Here is a 23945-nt window from a genome sequence, read left to right as displayed (position 1 = left end):
GGCACTGCTACTCCAGTTAATACAACAATAGCTTCACTCAGTTGAGACAATAAAATCGTTAGTTTACCCAGCATGCCACAGCAAAGCAACAAGCAGAGAGGAAGAGAGTTAAGTTCAGAGACAACCGACCGTGACAACATGGCTTGCTCCAAAAGGCGGCGGAAAGTAGACAAGGAAAATCGTTGTTTTGAAGATGAATGGACGGAGAAATATATGTTCATTCTTCCGGCAAGCACTTCAAAACCAGTGTGCCTCATATGCTCCGAAAACGTGGCATTAATTAAAAGCGGCAACGTGAAGCGCCACTACGAAACGAAGCACAGCTCTTTTGAGCAAAGTTATCCCCTGAAGTCCGAGCTGAGGGCACGCAAAATAACCGAACTGCAAGCACAGTATGACAGGTCTACCTGACTCATCACACATACATTTACAGCCCAGCAACGTGCAAACGAATGTTCCTTAAAAGTAGCGTGGATTTTGGGGCAACATAAAAAAAACCATTTAGTGATGGGACAGTTGTGAAGGAGTGCTTAAACGCCGTTGCTGAGACATTGATCTGCAAGGAAATGCTGCATTAAGAGAGCATTTTGAGACAACTGACCCTGCTACTTTCTGGTTACAGACTGTTTCTGAGAGTGTGTTCCCTGGTCTAACCAAAGGAGCACTGCACACCTTGACTATGTTTGGATCGACTTACAGCTGTGAGTCAGCTTTTTCCACTATGAACATTGTCAAAACCAAGTACCGTTCTAGGCTCAACAATGAACACCTACATATCTGCATGAGAATGGCACTTACTCCATTCCAACCAAGATTTAAATTACTGGCAGGTCAGCCACATGCCCATTTTTCTCATTAAGAAAAGTAAAAGAAGAAGAATTAAAAGAGAAAAGTTCAAAGAAAAATGTTCTGTTTGCATTTCCCCCCCAACAAGCCACTTGTTTTCTGAAAATGTGGACTTTTTTTTCTTGAAAAGTAGGCCCTCATTTTTTTAGGCTGGGACCTCCTTATTTTAAGAACAAAGAAGAGAAAATGTGAAATCAATGCTCTGTTTGCACTTTTTAGTTAATGTTTTCTGAGTTGACTTTTTTACTTGAAGTGTAGGCCTTCAATTCTTCAGGTTGGGACCGCTTTAATTTAAGAGAAAAAGGAGTTATTCCACTCTGTTTGCACTTTTTTATTTATTTTATTCTGAGGTTTCTGTTTTCTTTAATCTGAAATAAAGGCCTTGAATTTATTTTCCTGGGACTACTTTTATTTATGGTAAAAGAGATAGTTGTGCACTCAGTTCATTTCCTGCATTGGAAATTAACAATAAATATTGTTGAAACCATATGAAAATGTGGACATAGGGGAAGGCTATAAGACACAAGCTGGACTTCGGTTCGCACCTTCTACTTGGACAAAATTTAATAACTGGACCTCAGTGACTTTTAATTGAATACCCCTGCTCTAGACCATGAATTCTTATGTTCTCCCTTCTTGCTCTTCCCTCCTGATCCATTAGCCTAGCTTCCAGCCTGGCCTGTAGCTTTAGCAGTTTCCTCATGGCCTCTTCCAACCCTTGCACTCTTTCCTCCGTCTCTGAGATTTGTGTTTCAGCTTAGTCCACTCTGCTGTTGGTTGCCTTAATGTCCTCTCGTATTTCTCGGAGAGTGTCTGCCTTTTCACACCGAAAGTCTCTCGATTCCTGTAGTATCACCTGCAAGCTAGCCATGTCTGTAGCCACCTGTAGCTCCCCCATGTCAGAATGACTATTTGTGTCGTCCTCGACCGGCTCTTCTTCGGCTAAATTAGTCTGCTCTTTTGTCTGTGAAACATTCTTTTGTTTCACTTTGGGCATATTAATAAAGGCTGTTTAATATCACGTACTAATAATAACTACTAATTATTTGACAAAATACGGCATTATCTTTAATGATCGGGGAGCCCTGGTGTTACGCTGCTTTCCTCATGGCCACTCACGTGGAAGTCCATAAAACAATTTTTTTTACATCCAAGATAATACATTACTTACCATCACACCTTTTTTTAAAACTATTGAGAGCAACTTAGTGCAGATTCTGTTTGTTTGTGATATATATATTATATATATACTGGGTGCGATTTGCTGGGGGGGATGGTGGGGATCATCCCCCCTCTGGTTTTTATCTCTGCTGAAAAAAAATCCTCGGGGACAACCCCGTCAATAAAACAAACAAACCAAAAAAAAAGTTGACATGACAGGCATGTTGTGACACAGTTTTCTATGGTCTACATTGCACTCACTTTCAAAATGACCTGAAGTGGCAGCTTTGATGTTCACGAACGTCCCCAGCAAATAAATACATTGTAGATCTCATCTCATTATCTGTAGCCGCTTTATCCTGTTCTACAGGGTCGCAGGCAAGCTGAAGCCTATCCCAGCTGACTACGGGCGAAAGGCGGGGTGCACCCTGGACAAGTCGCCAGGTCATCACAGGGCCGACACATAGACACAGACAACCATTCACACTCACATTCACACCCACAGTCAATTTAGAGTCACCAATTAACCTAACCTGCATGTCTTTGGACTGTGGGGGAAACCGGAGCACCCGGAGGAAACCCACGCGGACATGGGGAGAACATGCAAACTCCGCACAGAAAGGCCCTCACTGGCCACGGGGCTCGAACCCAGACCTTCTTGCTGTGAGGTGACAGCGCTAACCACTACACCACCGTGCCGCCCTACATTGTAGATAATAACAATATTTTTGTGTTCTATACGGAAGTTAGCATTGCTAATGAAAGCGTGCGAAAATGAAACGCGTCCAGAGCAGTATTTCATCGTTCTTCGTTGGGCCAGCAAATAAAAAACAATCAAACCCAACATCCACACTTACCTGCAGCACAAAGGATGAACAGGAGGAGGATGCCCAGGATAAGTCCCGTAGAGAAGATGACGTTGTTCACGAGTCTGGGAACATCTCGCAGCATGCGGTTGGTGGCTGTCTAGAGCTGGCACGATTTGCTAAATGGCAAGAGGGTCGAGAGTGGCTAACGGTGTCAACTGATGGGTCAGTGAAATGTGCAGCTTGCTCTGAAGTAAAAACTTTAGGCCCCAACACAGACGAGCGCCTTCACATTGATCCGGCATTTGTGAACGGTGTTAAAACCAGCTCAGCTAAAAAGCTGAATGATAAAATTAACAAGCATGGCAAATGCCAGTCCCACGTGAAATGCCTTGAAATTCTCCAAAAGAGACGTGATGCAGCATTTGAAACTGCCAATAATGTAAGCGCAAGTCTGTGGAGGAAGAAGAATGAGGAGAGGGTACGGGCCACAGCGTACTGTATGCGCACTGTGTACATGATCTGCCAGAACGACCTGTCATTCAAAATGCTGCCACAGGTGATCGAACTGCAAAAACTGAATGGGGTTGATGTAGGGTCAATGCTGCACTCCGACAAAGCCTGTCGGAGTATGCTGATGTTCATCGCCCAGAAAATGGCAAGCCAATTAGTAGGGTTCATAACAAAATCACCTGCCAAATTCAGCATCCTCATCGACGAGAGCACGACCGTCTCAAATAAAACATGTCTCATAGTTTACATTCGCATTCCCTTTGATGGAGAGGTTTGCAACTTCTATCAATTAATCGAATTGGAATCATGCACGGGTTCTGCCATACGAGACACGTTGCTGGACACCCTGGAGAGAGATGGCATCACCAAGGAAATGCTGCGCTCCCGGTTGATTGGTTTCGCGACTGACGGGGCCGCCGCTATGCTGGGCCGATACATGGGAGCTGCCACTCTCCTGCGCGATGACATTAACCCTGACCTTACTGTAATTCACTGCATGAATCACAAATTGGAACTTGCAGTCCATGATGTGGTGAAGCACACAACAGACGCAAGTCATTTTCAGATGTTTACAGATTGCCTGTATGCATTTTTCTCCCAGAGCCCCAAGCACACCCGTGAGCTTGAAATCGTCGCCTCCAATTTGGGCATGCATGCTCACAGAATAGGCAGGGTGTTTGATGTGCGCTGGCTGTCTTCATCATGCACGTCAGTGACAGCTCTCTGGGAGAGTTATCCAGCTTTGGTGCGTCTCTTTTCTGCGCTGGCTGTGGACACCTCAAGATCCACCACAGAAAGGGCGAAGTGTCAGGGAATTCATTCCCAGATGACTCAGTGGATCTTTCTGATGGAACTAGTGCTGGTGAAAGATGCCCTGGAAACTCTGAAAGCCCTGTCTCTGTTCCTGCAGAGGAGAGATGCCACTGCCATCCAGGCCAATGCAGAGGTGGACATCGCAGTGAGGGCCCTGTGCTCCATGAAGCTCGCTGATGGCGCCAACACCAAAAGCCTGAGACAGGAACTCGACACGCACTCATTCAAGGGGGTGAATATCTGCCAGCCGAGCGACCGAGAGCAGCAGAGGGCAAGTGCGTTCCGTGACCGCTTCTTCACCTCGCTGGCAGATAACGTGGAGCGCAGGCTGGACGACAACGGTGTGCTTGCTGTGTGTGCTGTGCTGTGCCCCTTAAGCTGGCCGAAGGATGAAGGCGAGCGCATTCTGTTTGGGGAAGACAAACTTGTCAGTATTCAAAAAACCCTGGCAGCTGAGGTCTCTGACACCGCTCTGATGCTGAAAGAATTTCGACAGTACAAGTTCAACGGAGTCCAAGGAGAAAATCTCCTCAACTTGCTTTCTGTCGTCTCCACGCTTCCCGTGTCAACAGCAGAGTGTGAACGTGGATTTAGTGCCATGAATCACATCCTTACTGATGAGCGCAACAGAATGAATGTATCCACACTGAACAGCCTTCTTTTCCTCGCTGTCAATGGGCCAGACGTGCGTTCCTTCCCTGCTGAGAAATTCGCAGAAATGTGGATTAAAGAAGGGCGAAACGCGGCGGATAGCGCACCGACGGGAAAGCAGAAAAGGCCACATGAACTGCGCCATCAGAGCAAACTGTTCATTTAGTATTCATGTATTTTAGTGATTTTCTAATCACTGTCCATTTAATCCGGAGGGAGAGAAACATCACAGCAACGCGACAAGCAATGCGAACTTTGTTGTGTGTTAGTGTTTGTGTATTTAGTCAGAGAGATAGGAAGATGAATTTACTATCTCTGGTTTAGTGTTCATTTTCATTTAGTGTTATTCATTTGATATCATTGGATGTTATTGAGCTGTTAGCCTATTGTTACCTTAATTTTGTGATGTTTCATGATTAAAAAAAACCCCTAAACATCCCCCCTTCTGGTTTTTTGACAAATCGCACCCTGTATATATATATATATATATATATATATATATATATATATCTCATCTCATTATCTCTAGCCGCTTTATCCTTCTACAGGGTCGCAGGCAAGCTGGAGCCTATCCCAGCTGACTATGGGCGAAAGGCGGGGTACACCCTGGACAAGTCGCCAGGTCATCACAGGGCTGACACATAGACACAGACAACCATTCACACTCACATTCACACCTACGGTCAATTTAGAGTCACCAGTTAACCTAACCTGCATGTCTTTGGACTGTGGGGGAAACCGGAGCACCCGGAGGAAACCCACGCGGACACGGGGAGAACATGCAAACTCCGCACAGAAGGCCCTCGCCGGCCCCGGGGCTCGAACCCAGGACCTTCTTGCTGTGAGGCGACAGCGCTAACCACTACACCACCGTGCCGCCCTATATATATATATATATATATATATATATATATATATATATATATAAACTCCTATGCCGTGCCGCCCTATATATATATAAAGCTCCTTGCAAATTCTCCTAATTTTAAAGCACTAGGCCTTTCTTCTTTGGTACACAAAGTTTCTATGCACACACATATATTTTTATATATATATATATATATATATATATATATATATATATATATATATATATAATATATGTGTGTGTGTGCGCGCACGTGTGTGTGTGTAGGAGCACACATGTAACCAGATGCATAGAAACTTTGTGTACCAAAGAAGAAAGGCCTAGTGCTTTAAAATTAGGAGAATTTGCAAGGAGCTACATGTACAGGCAGGTTGGCAGAATGACTATAGTTCAGGTAGATGAAAAATGCAGTCAAACAAGATTTTAGATTAGCCCCAAAGTAAGGGTTGTCACCAGCTGCTGACTCTTTAAAAGGAAATAAAGGCAGAACAGGACTTGTTTGTGGATTCCAGTAGGAGCCAGTGTTGAATTTCCAATCTAAGGTAAAGCATAGGTCTTCAATGCTTTTGTCTTTTGGCATGTATACGCAGGATATTCAAAAGATATGCAGGCTGAATAAACAGTATTCTGCATGCTTACTTTTTTTTTTACTATTAATTCCATGTTGGAGACGTTAGGTACACTAGAGGGGGTGGCTGATTGAATGTAGTTCACAGCTTTTTACAAGACTCCTCCCTTAAGGAGCCTGTGGAAGTAGCATCTTGGAAATAGAAACAGACAAAGAACCAAGGAGCAGGGAAAGGGGGTTGGACCTGATACAGCCAATAAAAAACTCTGGAAGACAACACCGAACAGAGGCCACAGTCCTTATACAGAATGCAGTGAAGATTCTTACTGATCCTAACCCTTACTGTTCCTTACGGTGTCAGTAATCATAGAGCTCAGGTGGAGTTCCTTTGCCAGCCATTGTCAACAACCCTGAACAACTAGAAAGCAAGGATCTGGAGTCATGGCTGTTACAAATTTCCAATACATCACCCGGATGAGCAGTGGTTTCAAAGTTTACATCCTAGAGGGTAATTATCATTTTGTGTCACATGCTCTACTCAATGTCTTAACTTCTATACTAGTTTATCTGCAAGCAGATTCTGTTTTTGGTATATAACTTTCTGTATTATGTGTAATGGGATCCTGACCCAATGCAAAGCTGAAATTACTAGGAATATGGAGACTGACCAACAGGAATTTTCATATAATTTTTGTTTCTTTTTTAATTGAATGAATTCATGTAAACTAACTAAACTGAGTAAAAATATTGTGATAACTATACAAATTAGTTAGATAAAACTGATACTTATCTTTTATTTTGTATACATGTTTATCTCAGATTCTTGAGATGAGTGAATATATATGACAGATTTTAAAGTTTAACAGGCAGATAGTCAGTGTTACCTTTGGAAGGTCTGTGTTTTATCAGAGCATTCAAAGAAAATAATCCTCCCTCAGGCACTAGAAAACCACTGTGTTGGAAGGTGTGGTTTTCACCCACTCCTCTGTTCTCTAACATATAATGTCAGTCTGTCACACTCCATGACATAGGTATACATGTAAAGTACATTTTCTATGTGTGAGGGAACTGGTCATGTGCACTTTGTCAGTATTTTCAGGGTTAGGGTTAAACACCTGTTTGGCCATTTATTGTGTTTGATATTTAAATGATAAAGCTGTTTTTCACTTACTTGTACAAATTGTGAGGCATTTTTCTGTACTATTGACCCTATATATTCCAATGTCAAATGTGTGTATTTTCTAAATCCTGTAATAAAGTATTTGTGAGGTTTACTGTGATGTTTACTGCCTAAAATCTAGTAACCTATTTTTCATCTGAATGTTTCACTTTTTTATGTTATCAACAGGCTGAAATAATACCATGTTAACACATAGTTAGTATGGGACAGTCTTTGTTTATTTCAGTTTAAAGCAATCTGTCCTGTCATTATCATGATGATGATTGAACATAGGGTACATAAATAGTACTCCATGGCAATTTTTATCTCACAATTCTCCTGTCTTCTGCCATCAAGGGAAATATCTCTCATGGATAAAATAGTTTCAGTTTGTTTCCAGACAGTTATGATTGTTTTCATGTCTTGCATGGTGCGTTTTACATTTGTGACACTTACCGTTAGTAGTGAGTCAGATCAGGTTCCAAAGTAATACTCATAGATCCAGTCTGTCTTGTTCTGCAGCTTAACAGAGTTTATATTATTATGATAGCACAAATCATTATTATAATTTCCCACAATTAGGTTACTGTATATTGGTCATGATAAATTGCAGAGTGTGAAATTAAGCTGGTTTTTAATGTATCTGCCACTCATTTTCATTGTTTAGCCCTGTTTCTGTAATGATGACTGGATGACCTATCTATATTATTCTATAACCTACACACCAGTTTACATCTTTTTTATTTTGCTTGCCATACCTTATAAAGTATATGTGTAATATAAGCCGTATTTCTGTTATCTCATAGGTCAACCACACCTGAGAAGTGAGGACCGGTTCCGTCACATAACCAGTGACAGAATTAGAGTGACTGCTGCTCACCAATTCAAACATAAGCACAGTTTAGAAAAAGGACAGACACTGGAGGAGAGGTACAACACTAAACATCTATTGTTCTTATCATAGCAGTCCACAGATTATCCAAAGACTGTCATGGTGGCTAATAATTATGACTTGTTTTCAGAAGAGAGAGGGCCCTCAGCAAGAGCCTGGTCAATGCTGAGAGAACATCATCACAGTTCAACATGCCTGAGAGTCCTACATCCACCTGGAGCCCCACAGCAAGTCCAGCTCACCTTATCACCAGTGCAGTTATGGATGAGCCACTTGCCCTTGTCAAGAAAATGCACCAGGAGACAGAAGGCAAAAACAAAAAAACTAAAGTCCGACACATACAGGTAATTGCTTCTAATAAAAAATAAATAAAAAAGCTACATTGTAATAATCACAGAGTACAAATCAAAATGATACATATAGTACAGAATGAAATAACATAGTAGCATTTTGCCAGCATAACTAAACATTCCAGTAGACACACAAGCAGACCATATTAGGTAGTTAAATTTTCTTTCATTAATTTAATCAGATTAAAATTCTCCTACATTCTACCAAACATTATAACACAGCCAAATCCTATGCATTAGACATTAAACTATCCTATGCATTAGATATTAAACAACTGTACTATGGATATGACCATTAAGGATTCATAATCAAATCATATCAAAGTAATCAGTTAATCATGCTGCAAAATACTTCAGAGAACATTGTAAAAACATTACCAAACAGTATGGTAGAAAATGAATTTAAAAAATACTAGAGGAAGACTGGATAACATTCTGGGGCATGTCAGGAATATAAAAGCCTTCCTTTTTCCTTTTACCCACACTAAACTACTCAACTACAGACTTCACATGGATTAATCCAGTAATGACTAGACTAATTTCTACACTGCCCAGTTTATGTCAGAGTGCATTAAGTAAGCACATAACCTTTCCAATTCTCGGGATCTCTGCAAAAGACACTTAAGTTTGCTTATTTCCATTGTCTATGAGATGCAGCAGAAAGCAAGATAGGTATCAAGCAAGACTGCTTATGGGGGCTCAGACAGGCCTTTGCTTGTTCAAGATATGTAATCCAGCCTGATTCAGGATGAAATGTAAGCAATGGGTGGAGGAATGTTGTCAACAAGTCCCAACAGACCACTGCTGTTATTGATCTGTTGGTGGCATGTAGATGAATGAACACTGAAAACTTCAGCTAGCCTTTCTTCCTGGAAGAGTATGCCCCAGACCAACTGCTACAGGAATAAATAGTTGTTAATGCAGTTCTATCACTATAGAGTTAATACCACTATAAAAGGATTTCTACATTGTAACAACTCCTATACTTGCAGGTTCGTCCCTCAGTGATCACATGTGTCTCATCAACAAAGTCAGTCTGTATGCCTGTAGACTGTTGCAAGCACTCCACTGGTATGTTATATAAGAATCTGTTAATTTTTAAAGGCTGATTTCCCCATTTTGATTTTCTTTTTTTTCACAGATTTAGAGAATCAGATTCATTCACCATTTTCATCAATGCACTACAGTAACAATTTTAAATGTAGTTTTAAACTATATGGCGAAAAGTTTTTGGAAATCTGACCATCACACCTATTTATGGGCCTTTCCCAACTGTTGCCACAAAGTTGGAAGCACACAATTGTACAAGATGTCTTTGTATACTGTGGCATTACAATTTCCTTTCACTTGAACAAAGGGCAAACATGTTTCAGCATGATGTCCTGATGCACAAAGTGAGGTGCATGAAGACATGGTTTGCTACGGGTTGCTGTGTAAGAACTCGAGTGGCCTGCACATAGCCCTGACCTGAATCCAGCTTAAAACCTTGGGGATGAAGTGGAATCCGGACTTTGCCCCAGGGTTTCTCACCTGCCATCAGTGCCTGACCTTACTAATGCTCTTGTAGCTGAAAGGGCAATAGCATTAGTAAGGGCCACAGCCACACTCCAAAATATAGAGAAAAGCCTTCCTAGAAGAGTATAAGTTATTGTAACAGCAAAGGGGGACTAAATCTGGAATTGGATGTTCAAAAAGCACAGATGAATGTGATAGTCAGGTGTCTACAAACCTTTGGCCATATAGTGTACTTAGTGCATCTCAAAATATTGGAATATCATAAAAAAAGTTCTTTTTTCATAACATAATTCAAAAAGGTAAACTTATTCATTACATGTATTCATTACATGTAAAGTGAAATATTTCAAGGCTTTTTGTTTTAATTTTGATGATTATGGCTTATAACTCATGAAATTCAGTATCTTAAAATATTAGAATATTTCATTTTGAGTTTGAGTAAAACAGTATAAATACCATGTATCTCTCAGTCTAGTTCAGTACACACAATCACCGTCTTGGTGCTAACTTGACAGTTGTCTAGAACGGGGGTTCTCAACCTTTTTCTACTTTAAGGCCCGCCTATTCATACTTGTAATAAGTCAGGGCCCATTTAAAAAAAGATCCCCAATTATTTTGGCTCATCTATTCTATTAGAATCTAATAATCTATTGTAAAGTGTATTAATGGAATGCAATATCACTCCTTGTTACAGATGGGAGATTAGGAATTAAATAAATTCAATAAAAACCAACTGTTTTTATTAACAGTTAACTAACACAAGAACTTGTTGCCATGTTTGTGTACAGCAAACAAGCAAGTTATTAAAACCAAGAAGTGCACCCAAAAGAACTGGAAAAAGAAACCACTCAATGGGATAGATACTTACAGGTTAACAAAGAAGGATTTTTCCTGTGAGTTGGAAAATTATTCATCCGTTGAGTTCCCCGACATCTCAAACTACCTGGTGCTGCAGACGTCATTCTACACAAACAGAAGAAAACCTGGAAGAGCATGGCATGCAACTTTTTTATATGTGGCTGGGTTAAAGATTTGGGGATCAAGACACTACAGGATAAGATAAATCCTGTATTGTTTATGCCTGGGTAAGTAGGCATTTTTGGGCTTTTTGTACGCATCTTTGCAATGGTTGCTAGGACACTGCAAGTTTTAGTATCAGATGTAAACAAACCATAGCTGCTCGATTCTCAGTCCTCCCTGCTCTTCTCTTCCAGGTACAAGCCAAGTTCCAAAAAAGTTGGGACATTGTGTAAAACATAAAAATAGAATGTGAAGATTTGCAAATCGTGGAAACCCTATATTTCATTGAAAATAGTACAAAGACAACATATCAAATGTTGAAACTGAGAACATTTAGTGGGTTTTTTAAATAAATAAATAAATAAATTAATTAATTAATTAAAGCTGAGAACGGAGCTGAAAAGCTGGGACGGGGCAACAAAAGACTGAAAAAGTTGTGTCTTACTAAAAAAATAACTAATTTGGTTAATTGGCAACAGGTTAGTAACATGACTGAGTATAAAAAGAGCATCCCAGAAAGACTGTGTCTCTCAGAAGTAAAGATGGGGAGGGGTTCACTGCTCTGTGGACAAATAGTGCAACAATTTAAGAATAACGTTCCTCAATGTAAAATTGCAAAGAATTTGGGGATCGCATCATCAATGATACATAATGTCATTAAAAGGTTCAGAGAATCTGGAAAAATCAGCAACACATTTGTCCAAGAGACAAGGCTGAAAACTGACAATGGATGCCCTAAGGCGACAAGGCATTAAAAATAAACATGATACAGTAGTGGAAAGCGCTGTATGAGCTCAGGCACACTTCTAAAAACCATCGTCTGTGAAAATTGTTCATTACTGCATTCACAAATGCAAGTTGAAACCATATATAAACAATATCCAGAAACACGACCACCTTCTCTGGGCCCAAGCTCACAGTCAAAAAATCCAGGACTTTTTCCACCACACCACCAACACCAGGGATATGTGGAAAGGCATATGGGCTATCACAAACTACAGGATAGCCCCTCCCGAGTGTGATGATGACACGGACTTCCTCATTGAACTCAATAACTTCTTTGGGAGGTTTGAGGCACTAAATAACGCTCCTGCAGTGAAAGCTGTTCCCCATCAGGATAAAAAGGCACTCTGTCTTGATACAGCTGAGGTGCAGAGGACTCTGAGGAGCATCAACACACGGAAGGCCCCGGGCCCAGATAATATTCCCGGTTGGGTGTTCAGGGAATGTGCAGACCAGCTGGCTCGTGTTCTAATGAACATCTTGAACACCTCACTGGATCAAGCCAAAGTCCCATCATGTTTTAAGACTGCCACCATCATCCCATTATGATGAAGTGCTTTGAGAGGCTGGTAAAGGAGTACATCACCTCCAGGCTCCCTCCCACATTTGACCCCTTCCAGTTTGCCTACCAGCCAAACCGCTCTACCGAAGACGCCATCTCCTCCGCTCTTCACCTGAGCCTTGCACACCTGGAGGAGAACAACAGTCATGTGCGGATGCTGTTTCTGGACTTCAGTTCAGTGTTCAATACCATCATTCCACAGCATCTGATGAACAAACTGGGTCCCCTGGGCTTCAGCACCCCCCTGTGCAACTGGCTGCTAGACTTCCTCACTGAAAAGACCTCAGTCAGTGCAGGTCGGACAGAACACCTCCAGTGTCATCACTCTCAGCACAGGCTCCCCTCAGGGCTGTGTTCTGAGCCCTCTGCTGTTCACGCTGATGACACACGACTGTGTCCCCAGGGCTGCCAGCAACCACATTGAGAAGTTTGCAGATGACACAACAGTGGTGGGCCTCATTAGGGACAATAACGACCTGGCCTATAGAGAGGAGGTGGAGCAGCTGGTGGGCTGGTGCAGGGAAAACAACCTGATTCTGAACATGGACAAAACCAAAGAGATCATTGTTGACTTCAGGAAAAACCAACCCAGCCACGCTCCACTTCTCATCAACAACACAGCCGTGGAGGTGGTCAATAGCACCAAGTTCCTGGGGGTCCACATCACAGACAACTTCACCTGGTCTGTGAACACTGCGTCACTGATCAAGAAGGCACAGCAACATCTGCACTTCCTGCGTAGGATGAGGAAAGCCCACTTGCCCCCGCCCATCCTCACTACATTCTACAGAAGCACCATAAAGAGCATTCTAACCAACTGCATCTCTGTGTGGTGTGGAGGCTGCAGTGCCTCTGACTGGAAGAATGTGAGGAGAGTGGTGAGGACAACAGATAAAATCATTGGGATTTCTCTTCCCTCCATTCAGGACATTGCGCCAAGGTGTTGCATGTCTCGAGCCAGAAACATCATCAGTGACCCCTCACACCCTCATTATGGACTGTTCTCACCTCTGGCCTCTGGAAAGAGGTTCCGCAGCATTCAGTGCAGGACCACCAGGTTCTGTAACAGCTTTTCCCCCCAGGTCACTAGACTGCTGAACTCCAAACCCAAACTCTAAACTTCTATTTATACTTGAACATTTCTAATTCCACAGGTCACTTTATACTATTGCACTTTATAATAGTTTTGCTGCTGCATAATTTAATTTAATACACTTCATATTTAATTCTGTGCTGAGTCAAATTGCAATGAAATATCGTTTGGTGTACACGTGTTGCATACTGAATGACAATAAAGGTTGTCTAAGTCTTTTACAGTGGACTGAGGCAAAGTGGAAAATTGTCCTGAGGTCTGACGAATCAAAAGTAGAAATTCTTTTTAGAAATCATGGACACCACATCCTCCATGCTAAAGAGGAGCGGAACCATCCAGCTTCTCATCAGTGCACAGTTCAAAAGCCAGCATCTGTGATGGTATGAGGGTGCATTAGTGCACATGACATGGCTAGCTTGTACATCTGGGAAGGCATCATTAATGCTGAATGATACATACACACGTTTCAGAGCAATATGCTGCCATCCAGACAAAATCTTTTTTAGGGAAGGCCTTCCTTCTTTCAGTAGAACAATGCCAAACCACTTTCTGCATATGTTAAAACTGCATGGCTCCATAGTCTGGGTGCTAAAATGGCCTGCCTGCAGTCCAGACCTGTATACCATTTAAAATATTTGGTGCATTATGAAGCGCAAAATATGACAAAGGAGACCCTGAACTGTTGAGTATTTGAAAGTGCATATCAGGCAAGAATGGGACAACATTTCTCTTTCAAATCTACAGAAAGTGGTCTCCTCAGTTCCCAAATATTTACAGTGTTGTTAAAAGTAGAGATGATGCAACACAGTAGTAAACATGCCCCTGTCCCAACTTTTTTGAAATGTGTTGCTGATATGAAATTCAAAATGAGCATATATTTTTCAAAAAACAATAACATTTCTCAGTTTCAACATCTGATATGTTGTCTTTGTACTATTTTCAATGGAAACCCTATATTTCATCATTTGCAAATTATCGCATTCTGTTTTTATTTACAGTTTACACAGTGTCCCAACTTTTTTGGAATTGGGGTCATAAATCATTCACAAAGATCCAGAGAAACACCTTTGAAGACCTGGGTATTATATATGCATTAATTTACAATATGACGACCATGATCAAACAGTAAACAAAAACACACCTGAGGACTTAAGCATCTCCTGAACTTCAAAACATCATGAGATAATGGAAAATGGCGAGAAAAGTAATTTACAAGTCCAAACAAAATAAATCGTAGGAATTTACAAACCTTTCACGAAGTGATCACTGCAAACTTAAGCATTCTTCGACTCCGGTCCCTTCAATTGCAGTGGTAAACTCTTTTGGTAAAATCTTTTGGTAAACTCCTTTCACCTTTCTTTATCACTTCATGGAGAACCCAATAGAAACTTTTATCAGTTTCATGGTTTGTTTGATTCGAACAGCCCAAAACAACACAAGTGTAGGGCATTTTAATGACCTAGCAAGGTACCTCAGTGATAGTAATACTTTGTGACCAGTGAGTGTAGCTGACCACCACTTCATGTCTTGCACATCTAATGAGACACGTGACGTCAGATGCAATCCAGCAATTGTACCCTACTAAAAATTAGCTTCAACTTGGAAAAAAAATTGCAGCCCACCAGATGGCAATGGTTGAGAAACACTGGTTTAGAAGATGATCATCGACACCCTCCACAAGGAGGGTAAGACACAGAAGGTCATTGCTGAAAAGGCTGGCTGGAAAAGGTACTCAAGCAACAGGGATGACCACAGCCTTGAGAGGATTCTCAAGAAGAATTGATTCAAGAACTTGGGAGAGCTTCACAAGGAGTGGACTGAGGCTGGTCTCAGTCCATCAAGAGCCACCATGCACAGACATCTTCAGGAAAGGGGCTACAACTGTCACATTCTTAATATCAAACCACTCCTGAACCAGAGACAACATCAGAAGCATGTTACATGGGCTAAGGAGAGAAAGAACTGCCCAGTGGTCCAAAGTCCTCTTTTCAGATGAAAGTAAATTTTGCATTTCATTTGGAAATCAAGGTTCTAGAGTCTGGAGGGAAAGTGGAGAGACACAGAATCCAAGGTGTTTAAAGTCCAGTGAGCAGTTTCTGCAGTCTGTGATGATTTGGGGTGCCATGTCATCTGCTGATGTTGGTCCACTGTGTTTTAATCAAGTCCACTGAGAAAAAGTCCAGTTCTTTCTCTCCTTAGCCTAGGTAAGACAGTTCTGGCATTGTCTCTGGTTCAGGAGTTGATTAAATATTCTAATATTTTGAGATACTGGATTTCTGATTTTCATGAGCTATGAGCCATAATCATCAAAATTAAAACAAAAAAAAGCCTTGAAATATTTCACTTTATGTGTAATGAATATAGAATATATAAAAGTTTACATTTTTAATTAAGTCATGAAAGAAATGAACTTTTTCCACAACATTCCAATATTTCAAGATGCATTAGTATGTGCTATTCTAAATCTCATTTTGTTTTGGTTCTTACTGTGTAGTTATAATGCAGCACAGTTATGATAACGTTGAGGAACATTTCCAGCGGAGCCTTGGTGTGAACTATCAAAATGGTTCCTCAAAGCAAATCTCCATCAGCGTGTCTGTGGATGATCACTTTGCCAAGGCCCTTGGAGAGAAATGGCTACATCTCAAAGCATCCTCTTCCACTTGCAGTACATCTTCGTCACAGTCAACATCATCTTCATGTCTACCCAGTAATCCCACCTTCATCCACTCGCCTGGTTATGGCCAGAGTTCTAAACGAGCTCGCACAGAGTCTGTCAGCCCAACATCAGCCTCTTCCAGCATGTGGTCAGGGAAATGAAACTGGAGAAAAAAGGTTTTCTAAATGCATCATGGACTTGTGAGGCTTTTGAATAGAACCACATTATGCGTGATCACTGCAGCTGAATAAAATGCAAAATGCATGCAGTTAAATAACAGTGATGGGATAGTGATGTAATATTGAGCATCACTACTGAGCATTGTGCTATCTCTGCATGGGATTTTCTTTGGAGGATCTGATTGCTATATGTTCTAACTTCATGTATGGAAATACATGGTGTCTATGTACAGTGTCTTGCAAAATGATTAATCCCCCTTGGTGTTTGTCCTGTTTTGTTGCATTACAAGATGGAATTAAAATGGATTTTTGGGGGGATTAGCACCATTTAATTTACACAACATGCCTACCACTTTAAAGGTGCATTTTTTTGTGATACAAATAATAATTAAGAAGAAAAAAAAAGAAATCTGGAGTGTGCATAGGTATTCACCCCCCAAAGTCAATACTTTTTAGAGCTACCTTTTACTGCAATTACAGCTGCAAGTCTCTTGGGGTATGTCTCTATTAGCTTAGCACATCTAGCCACTGGGATTTTTGCCCATTCCTCCAGGCGAAACTGCTCCAGCTCCTTCAAGTTAGATAGGTTGTGTTGGTGTACAGCAATCTTCAAGTTATGCCACAGATTCTCAATTGGATTGAGGTCTGGATTTTGATTAGGCCATTCCAAGACATTTAAATGTTTCCCTTTAAACCACTCCAGTGTAGCTTTAGCAGTATGTTTAGGGTCATTGTCCTTCTGGAATGTAAACCTTTGTCCCAGTCTCAAACCCCTGGTTGACTCAAACAGGTTTTCTTCCAGAATTGCCCTGTATATAGTGCCATCCATCTTTCCTTCAGTCCTGACCAGCTTTCCTGTCTCTGCAGATGAAAAAACATCCCAACAGGATGATGCTGCCACCACCATGCTTCACTGTAGAAATAGTATTCTCATGGTGATGGGAAGTGTTGGGTTTGCGCCACAGATGGTGTTTCCCATGAAGGCCGAAAAGTTCAATTTTAGTTTTATCTGACCAAAGAATCTTCTTCCATGTGTTTAGGGAGTCTGCTACATACTGTTGGGCAAACTCAAAATGTGTTTTCTTACTTTTTTCTTTAAGCAATGGCTTTTTTTTTGGCCACCGTTCCATAAATCTTCCATAACATGTCACTTTACAATGCGGAAAAAGGTAAGGTGATGGGGTCGCAACTCCACACACCACGATCCAACTGAGTGTTGGGATTTTTTAATCGGGGTTGTCTCCCCAGAGCCACTGCAATTCTGTGACACTAGGGGTGGTGCTGAGAGCCACTGCGGACAGTCTTCATCATGTGAGAGGCTAGATGGTGAGGCCACTTGCTGGAATATTGGCCATGTTTTGCGAATCACATGATGCTGGATATGGGGAGACCAGACCATGATGCCAAGTGTATCAAGGCCCACCCAGAAAGGTACTACTCCTCCAGAGATCCTTGCCCCCAAGGTGTTGAATTTCTGACAAGATGGCCTGGTGGAGACTTGGGCTTGCGGGCCACTGCTTCAGGGACAAGAATCTGCCTGCTGGTGAGCTTGTGCTGTGGAAGCCTCTCCATGGTCGTAGAAGTTGAGGTTGTCCCCCTGCAACTTTCATTGACGCCCTGAAAAGGGACGTGGGTGCTGCCAGTACTACTGGGCTAGCCAACTGCATGGCTGATTGACAGGATTGGGCCTCCAGGCATGCGACTTGGCTAAAGCCACCATGAGTAAGTGAGTTCCATAAAGCCCCGCTCTGTGGTGTGTACGGTTTAAAGTGGTCCTATGGACAGATACTGCCATCTTCACTGTGGATCTTTGCAGATCCTTCAGTGTTATATTTGGTGTCTTTGTTGCATCTCTGGTTAATGCCCTCCTTGCCCAGTCTGGGAGTTTTTGATGGGCTGCCTTCTCTTATCAGGTTTGTCATGGTGCTATGTTCTTTCCATTCTGTTAGAATGGATTTAATGATGCTCCGTGGGATATTCAAAGTTTGGGCTATTTTTTTATAACCCAACCCTGATCTATCCTTCTCCACAACTTTGTCTCTGACCTGTTTGGAGTGCTCCTTGGTTTTCATGTTGTTTGCTTTGTAGAGTTGCAGAGTCAAGGTCCTTCTAGAACAGGTTGATTTATACAGACATCATGTGACAGATCATGTTTGATTGCACACAGGTGGATCTTTATCAACTAATTATGTGACTTATGAAGTGAATTCGTTGGACCAGCTCTTATTTAGGGGTTTCATATGAAAGGGGGTGAATACCTATGCACACTCCAAAGTTCTGTTTTTTCATCTTAATTATTTTGTCACAAAAAAAAATTTGCACCTTTAAAGTGGTGGACATGTTGTGTAAATCAAATGGTGCTAACCTCCCAAAAATCCATTTTAATTCCAGCTTGTAATGTGACAAAACAGGACAAACACCAAGGGGGATGCATACTTTTGCAAGACACTGTATTATTGGTTCAGTTATAATCAGTTAGGTTATTTTTTCCCATTACTTTTTCATAGTCCTTGATTGCACTGATGATAAATAATACAGGTACTATTAGATAGTAGTTTGCCATCACTCTAATGTTATATATGTCTGTAGGTCCCATAGTCAAATAATGGTGCCATTAACATTGGTGACATAAGTGCTGTTATAATGCCATAGTAGTAAGAAAAGGGTTAGCAGCAGTAACTAATATTTGTATGTTGCTTCTTGCTCTCTAGACCAGATTAAACATTTTTTTCCAAAGGAGCATTTAAAACTGCTACTCAAACAAATAAAAAAAATCTAAAAAAAAATGCCACAGATGTTTTTTTTTGTTTATGTGATAAAGTTTTTTAAATTAATGTAAGAATTATGTAATGTGGGGGCGTCGTGGCTCAGGTGGTTAAGGCGCCATACCATGAATGCGGGCGACCCGGGTTCGATTCCGGCCCGAGGTCATTTCCCGCTCCCTTCCCGTCTCTCTCTCTCCCGCTCATTTCCTGTCTCTACACTGTCCTATCCAATAAAGGTGCAAAAAGCCCAAAAAAATATCTTTAAAAAAAAAAAAAAAGAATTATGTAATGTAAGGATGTAAGAATGAATGTGTTTGTGTGGATTTCCTCCAGGTTCTCAGATTTCTTCCCACCTCCTGAAAGCATGCCAGTAGGTGGATTGGTAACTCTAAGTTGCCCCTAGGTGTGAATGAGTGTGTGACCGTGATGGACTGGAGTCCCAACTCGGGTGTATTTCCGCCTTATGCCCCTTGTACCTGGGATAGTATCTGGATCCATCATGACCCTGATCAGGATAAAGCTGTTATTGAAGATGATTTAATTAATTAATAAATATAAATGGATTGAGTAAGGTGTTTTTTTTAACATCTAAAACCTGTTCTTGCTGCTCTGGTGACTCATAAAGGTGTTTAAAAGGGGAAAAAACATTCTCAAGTTTTCACCTGTACAACTGTCATTCAGAACAAAAGTCTGCACTAAAATTCTTTTGATGTATTAATTTATTGCCATTTACTCATGAGCTGTAGCTATTGATATCAAAAAGGCCTTTATGAGTTGCTCAATGTACACCTTTGAACCAGAGTTATTTTGAAATTTTCACAAGTTTTTATTTTTGTTTAGTCTTTAATTTTTTTTCTATTTCAGTTCAGTTCTAGTTAGGTTTACAAGTGCATGAGTAGTTTTATTTTTATTTTGAGGACTTGAATAATTTTAGTTTTTCATGTATTGTACAGTCATACATATTCTATAATAACTTGACAGTTAGGACACTATCAAAATATATCAATATCAAAAGATTCAGAGAATCCAGAGAAATCTCTGGACAATAGGGGCAAGGCCAAAAACCAACATTGAACGCCTGTGATCTCTGATCCTTCAGGTGCCACTGCATTAAAAACCGACATGATTGTATAAAGGATATTACTACATGGGCTTGGGAAGACTTTGGAAAACCGTTGTCGATGCCATGGTGGTTCTCAGGTTGTTCCTGACGATCCAAACCAATTTCCTTTTAACTGAGGGTGACAGTTTGGGTTTTCTTGAAGCAAAGTGGCTTGGCAAAGTGACTAAACCTCACAGTAACTTGGATACAATTGTTTGAATTGATCTTAGAATTTGCAGTTGTTTAGAAATGGCTCCAAGAGACATTCCTGAGTTGTGTATATCTGAGATTCTCTTTCTCAGATCTGCACTGAGCTCCTTGGACTTTCCCATTTTACTGTGTGCTGGTTAATGAATGTTGTAAATAAATCTTTTTTATGAAGGCACAGAGAAGCTACCAGCTGTAGTCAATCATGATCACTAACAGGAAGTTAAGAGACCTCGGCCTTGGCAAGATAAGAGACATTTTGGAAGTTTCAGCACCTCTGAATTAATAATCTAAGTGAGCGTATGTAAATGTTTGACCCTGTATGTATAATTTTGACACTGTGTTGATTTCAGAAATCCCAAAGAAAATTAAAACTTGTGTATCAAATTCGAGTGTTTTTTTTGTAATTAAAGATGTATGCTGTACAATCATTCTGCTACAGAAAAAGAACAACTCAAAGAAATTACTGAAAGCCCAGATATTGCCATGACATGACATTCATATCCAAAATGACATTCATGTCACTGTATGTGAACTTCTGACCATAGGTTTGTGTGTGTTTATATATATATATATATATATATATATATATATATATATATATATATATATTTTTTTTTTTTTTTTTTTTTTTTTTTTTACAGGGTGTCCATAAAGTCTCTTTACAATTTAAAAAAATTATTACAAAGGCAGTTGTTGAGATATTGTAACTAGATTTATTTTATTTTAATCAGTGTTTATTAATTTTTTTTCAACTGCAGTTAATAGACCTCTATATGGGCACCATTAGTTGCACGAAGCACATCAAGACGGTACTCAAACCAGGATACACATTGTGCCTTTTCTTGAGGAGTAGCCATTTTTTATAGGGGTTCGGTTTCCATCAACACAGTATCTGAAACACAAAATTGTAATGTGAATAACAACTTTAATCAACACTGATTAAAATGAAATAAATCTAGTTACAATATCTCAACAACTGCCTTTGTAATAATTTTTTTAAATTGTAAAGAGACTTTATGGACACCCTTTTATATATATATATATATATACTGAGTGCAGAATTATTAGGCAAGTGAGTATTTTGACCACAACATCCTTTTAATGCATGTTGTCCCACTCCAAGCTGTTTAGGCTTGAAAGCCTACTACCAATTAAGTATATCAGGTGCTGTGCATCTGTGTAATGAGAGGGGGTGTGGTCTAATGACATCAACACCCTATATCAGGTGTGCATAATTATTAGGCAACCTCTTTTCCTCTGGCAAAATGGGTCAGAAGAGAGATCTGATAGACTTTGAAAAGTATAAAATTGTGAGATGTCTTGCAGACGGATGCAGCACTCTTGAAATTGCGAAGATGTTGAAACGTGATCACCGAACAATCAAGCGTTTCATTGCAAATAGTCAACAGGGTCGAAAGAAGCGTGTGGGGGAAAAAAAGGCACAAAATAACTGTACATGATCTGCGGAAAATCAAGCGTGAAGCTAACAAGCAGCCATTAGCATCCAGTTCTGCCATATTCCAGAGTTGCAACATTCCTGGAGTGTCAAAGAGTACAAGGTGTGCAATACTGAGGGACATGGCCAAGGTAAGGAAGGCTGAAAAACGACCACCACTGAGTAAGGCACACAAGATAAAACGTCAAGACTGGGCCAAGAAATATCTTAAGACTGATTTTTCTAAGGTGCTGTGGTCTGATGAGATGAGTGACTCTTGATGGGCCAGATGAATGGGCCTGTGGCTGGATCAGTAATGGGCACAGAGCTCCACTCCGACTCGGACGCCAGCAAGGTGGAGGTGGAGTACTGCTATGGGCTGGTATCATCAAAGACGAGCTTGTTGGACCTTTTCGAGTTGAGGATGGACTCAAACTCAACTCCCAGACCTACTGCCAGTTCCTGGAAGAAACTTTCAAGCAGTGGTATAGGAAAAAGTCAGCATCTTTCAAGAAGAACATGATTTTCATGCAGGATAACGCTCCATCTCATGCGTCCAAATACTCCACTGCGTGGCTAGCCAGTAAAGGTCTGAAAGGTGAAAAAAATAATGACATGGCCCCCTTGTTCACCTGACCTAAACCCCATAGAGAACCTGTGGTCCATTATAAAACGTGAGGTCTACAAAGAGGGAAAACAGTACACCTCTCTGAACAGCGTCTGGGAGGCCATGGTTGCTGCTGCACACAATGTTGGTCGTGAACAGATAAAGAAATTGACAGAATCTATGGATGGAAGGCTTTTGAGCGTCCTCATGAAGAAGGGTGGCTATATTGGTCACTGATTTGTTTTTGTTTTGTGTTTGAATGTCAGATATGTTTATTTGCAAATCTGGAGTTGTCATATCAGTGTACCTGGTGAAAATAAATAAGTGAAATGGCTACATATTTGGTTTTTATTAAGTTGCCTAATAATTCTGCACAGTGAAAGTTACCTGAACACATACGTATGGCCAAAAATGGCCAAAACTAAAAACACCCCACTCTAACTTCCATACATATTCAGCTTTGATATTTATGAGTCTTTTTGTTTGATTGAGAACATAGTTGTTGTTCAATAATAAAACTAATCCTCAAAAATACAACTTGCCTAATAATTCTGCACTCCGTGTATATATATAATCATCTCATCTCATTATCTCTTGCCGCTTTATCCTTCTACAGGGTCGCAGGCGAGCTGGAGCCTATCCCAGCTGACTACGGGCGAAAGGCAGGGTACACCCTGGACAAGTCGCCAGGTCATCACAGGGCTGACACATAGACACGGACAACCATTCACACTCACATTCACACCTACGGTCAATTTAGAGTCACCAGTTAACCTAACCTGCATGTCTTTGGACTGTGGGGGGAAACCGGAGCACCTGGAGGAAACCCACGCAGACACAGGGAGAACATGCAAACTCCACACAGAAAAGCTGTTGTCGGCCATAGGGCTCAAACCTGGACCTTCTTGCTGTGAGGCCCAAACATATTTCAAATATTATATTTAATTTATTTCGTTCTTTAATTTATTTCATTCTTTCATAATTTCATTATAATTATTCTCTTCTAATTTGTCCCTCATTTTCTATCAAATTTGCTTCAGAAATGAAAGGGTTACTGTCCTGAAAACATTAAAATAGAGTTATCCAATGGGATATTTTTGTTTTTTGTCTCTAGACTGAGAAGAGTTTAGAGCTGGCTCACTCATTGGTTAAGACTTCATTGCTGGGACAGAAGGACATGGCAGTGCATGTTTATGTAGGAAGTGACAGATGAATTTACCAATAAAATTTTGATTTATAGTGTGAGGGACCAAAAATGTATCACCCTCGACATTCTCGAAGGCCAATGCTAGCTTAACCATGAGTCATTCATCAGTAGTGTTAGCGAATGTTAATAAAGCGGTCAAGCCAGTGCTATCAAGAACAAGTAGCACAGGCTAATGACTGAG

At 40.8% G+C, this 23945-nt stretch overlaps 2 protein-coding genes across 2 annotated transcripts; both read left to right on the top strand.

The window, feature by feature from the left end:
• Window positions 1-2781: 2781 nt before the first annotated feature.
• On the top strand, window positions 2782-5939 carry LOC132893509 (E3 SUMO-protein ligase KIAA1586-like). Its single transcript, XM_060932704.1, has 2 exons — window positions 2782-4723; window positions 5926-5939. The coding sequence occupies exons 1-2, from the start codon at window positions 2782-2784 to the stop codon at window positions 5937-5939; spliced, it is 1956 nt and encodes a 651-aa protein (XP_060788687.1).
• Window positions 5940-6303: 364 nt separating this feature from the next.
• vgll4l (vestigial like 4 like) lies at window positions 6304-20899 on the top strand. The gene is made up of 5 exons (XM_060931736.1): window positions 6304-6734; window positions 8192-8315; window positions 8408-8621; window positions 9620-9698; window positions 16095-20899. Exons 1-5 carry the CDS (start codon window positions 6668-6670, stop codon window positions 16418-16420), a joined length of 810 nt encoding a protein of 269 aa, XP_060787719.1. The 5' UTR covers window positions 6304-6667; the 3' UTR covers window positions 16421-20899.
• Window positions 20900-23945: the final 3046 nt, after the last annotated feature.

This window comes from Neoarius graeffei, chromosome 10, assembly GCF_027579695.1.
Source record: "Neoarius graeffei isolate fNeoGra1 chromosome 10, fNeoGra1.pri, whole genome shotgun sequence".
NCBI lineage: Eukaryota > Metazoa > Chordata > Actinopteri > Siluriformes > Ariidae > Neoarius > Neoarius graeffei.
This window is presented reverse-complemented; position numbering and strand designations above follow the sequence as displayed.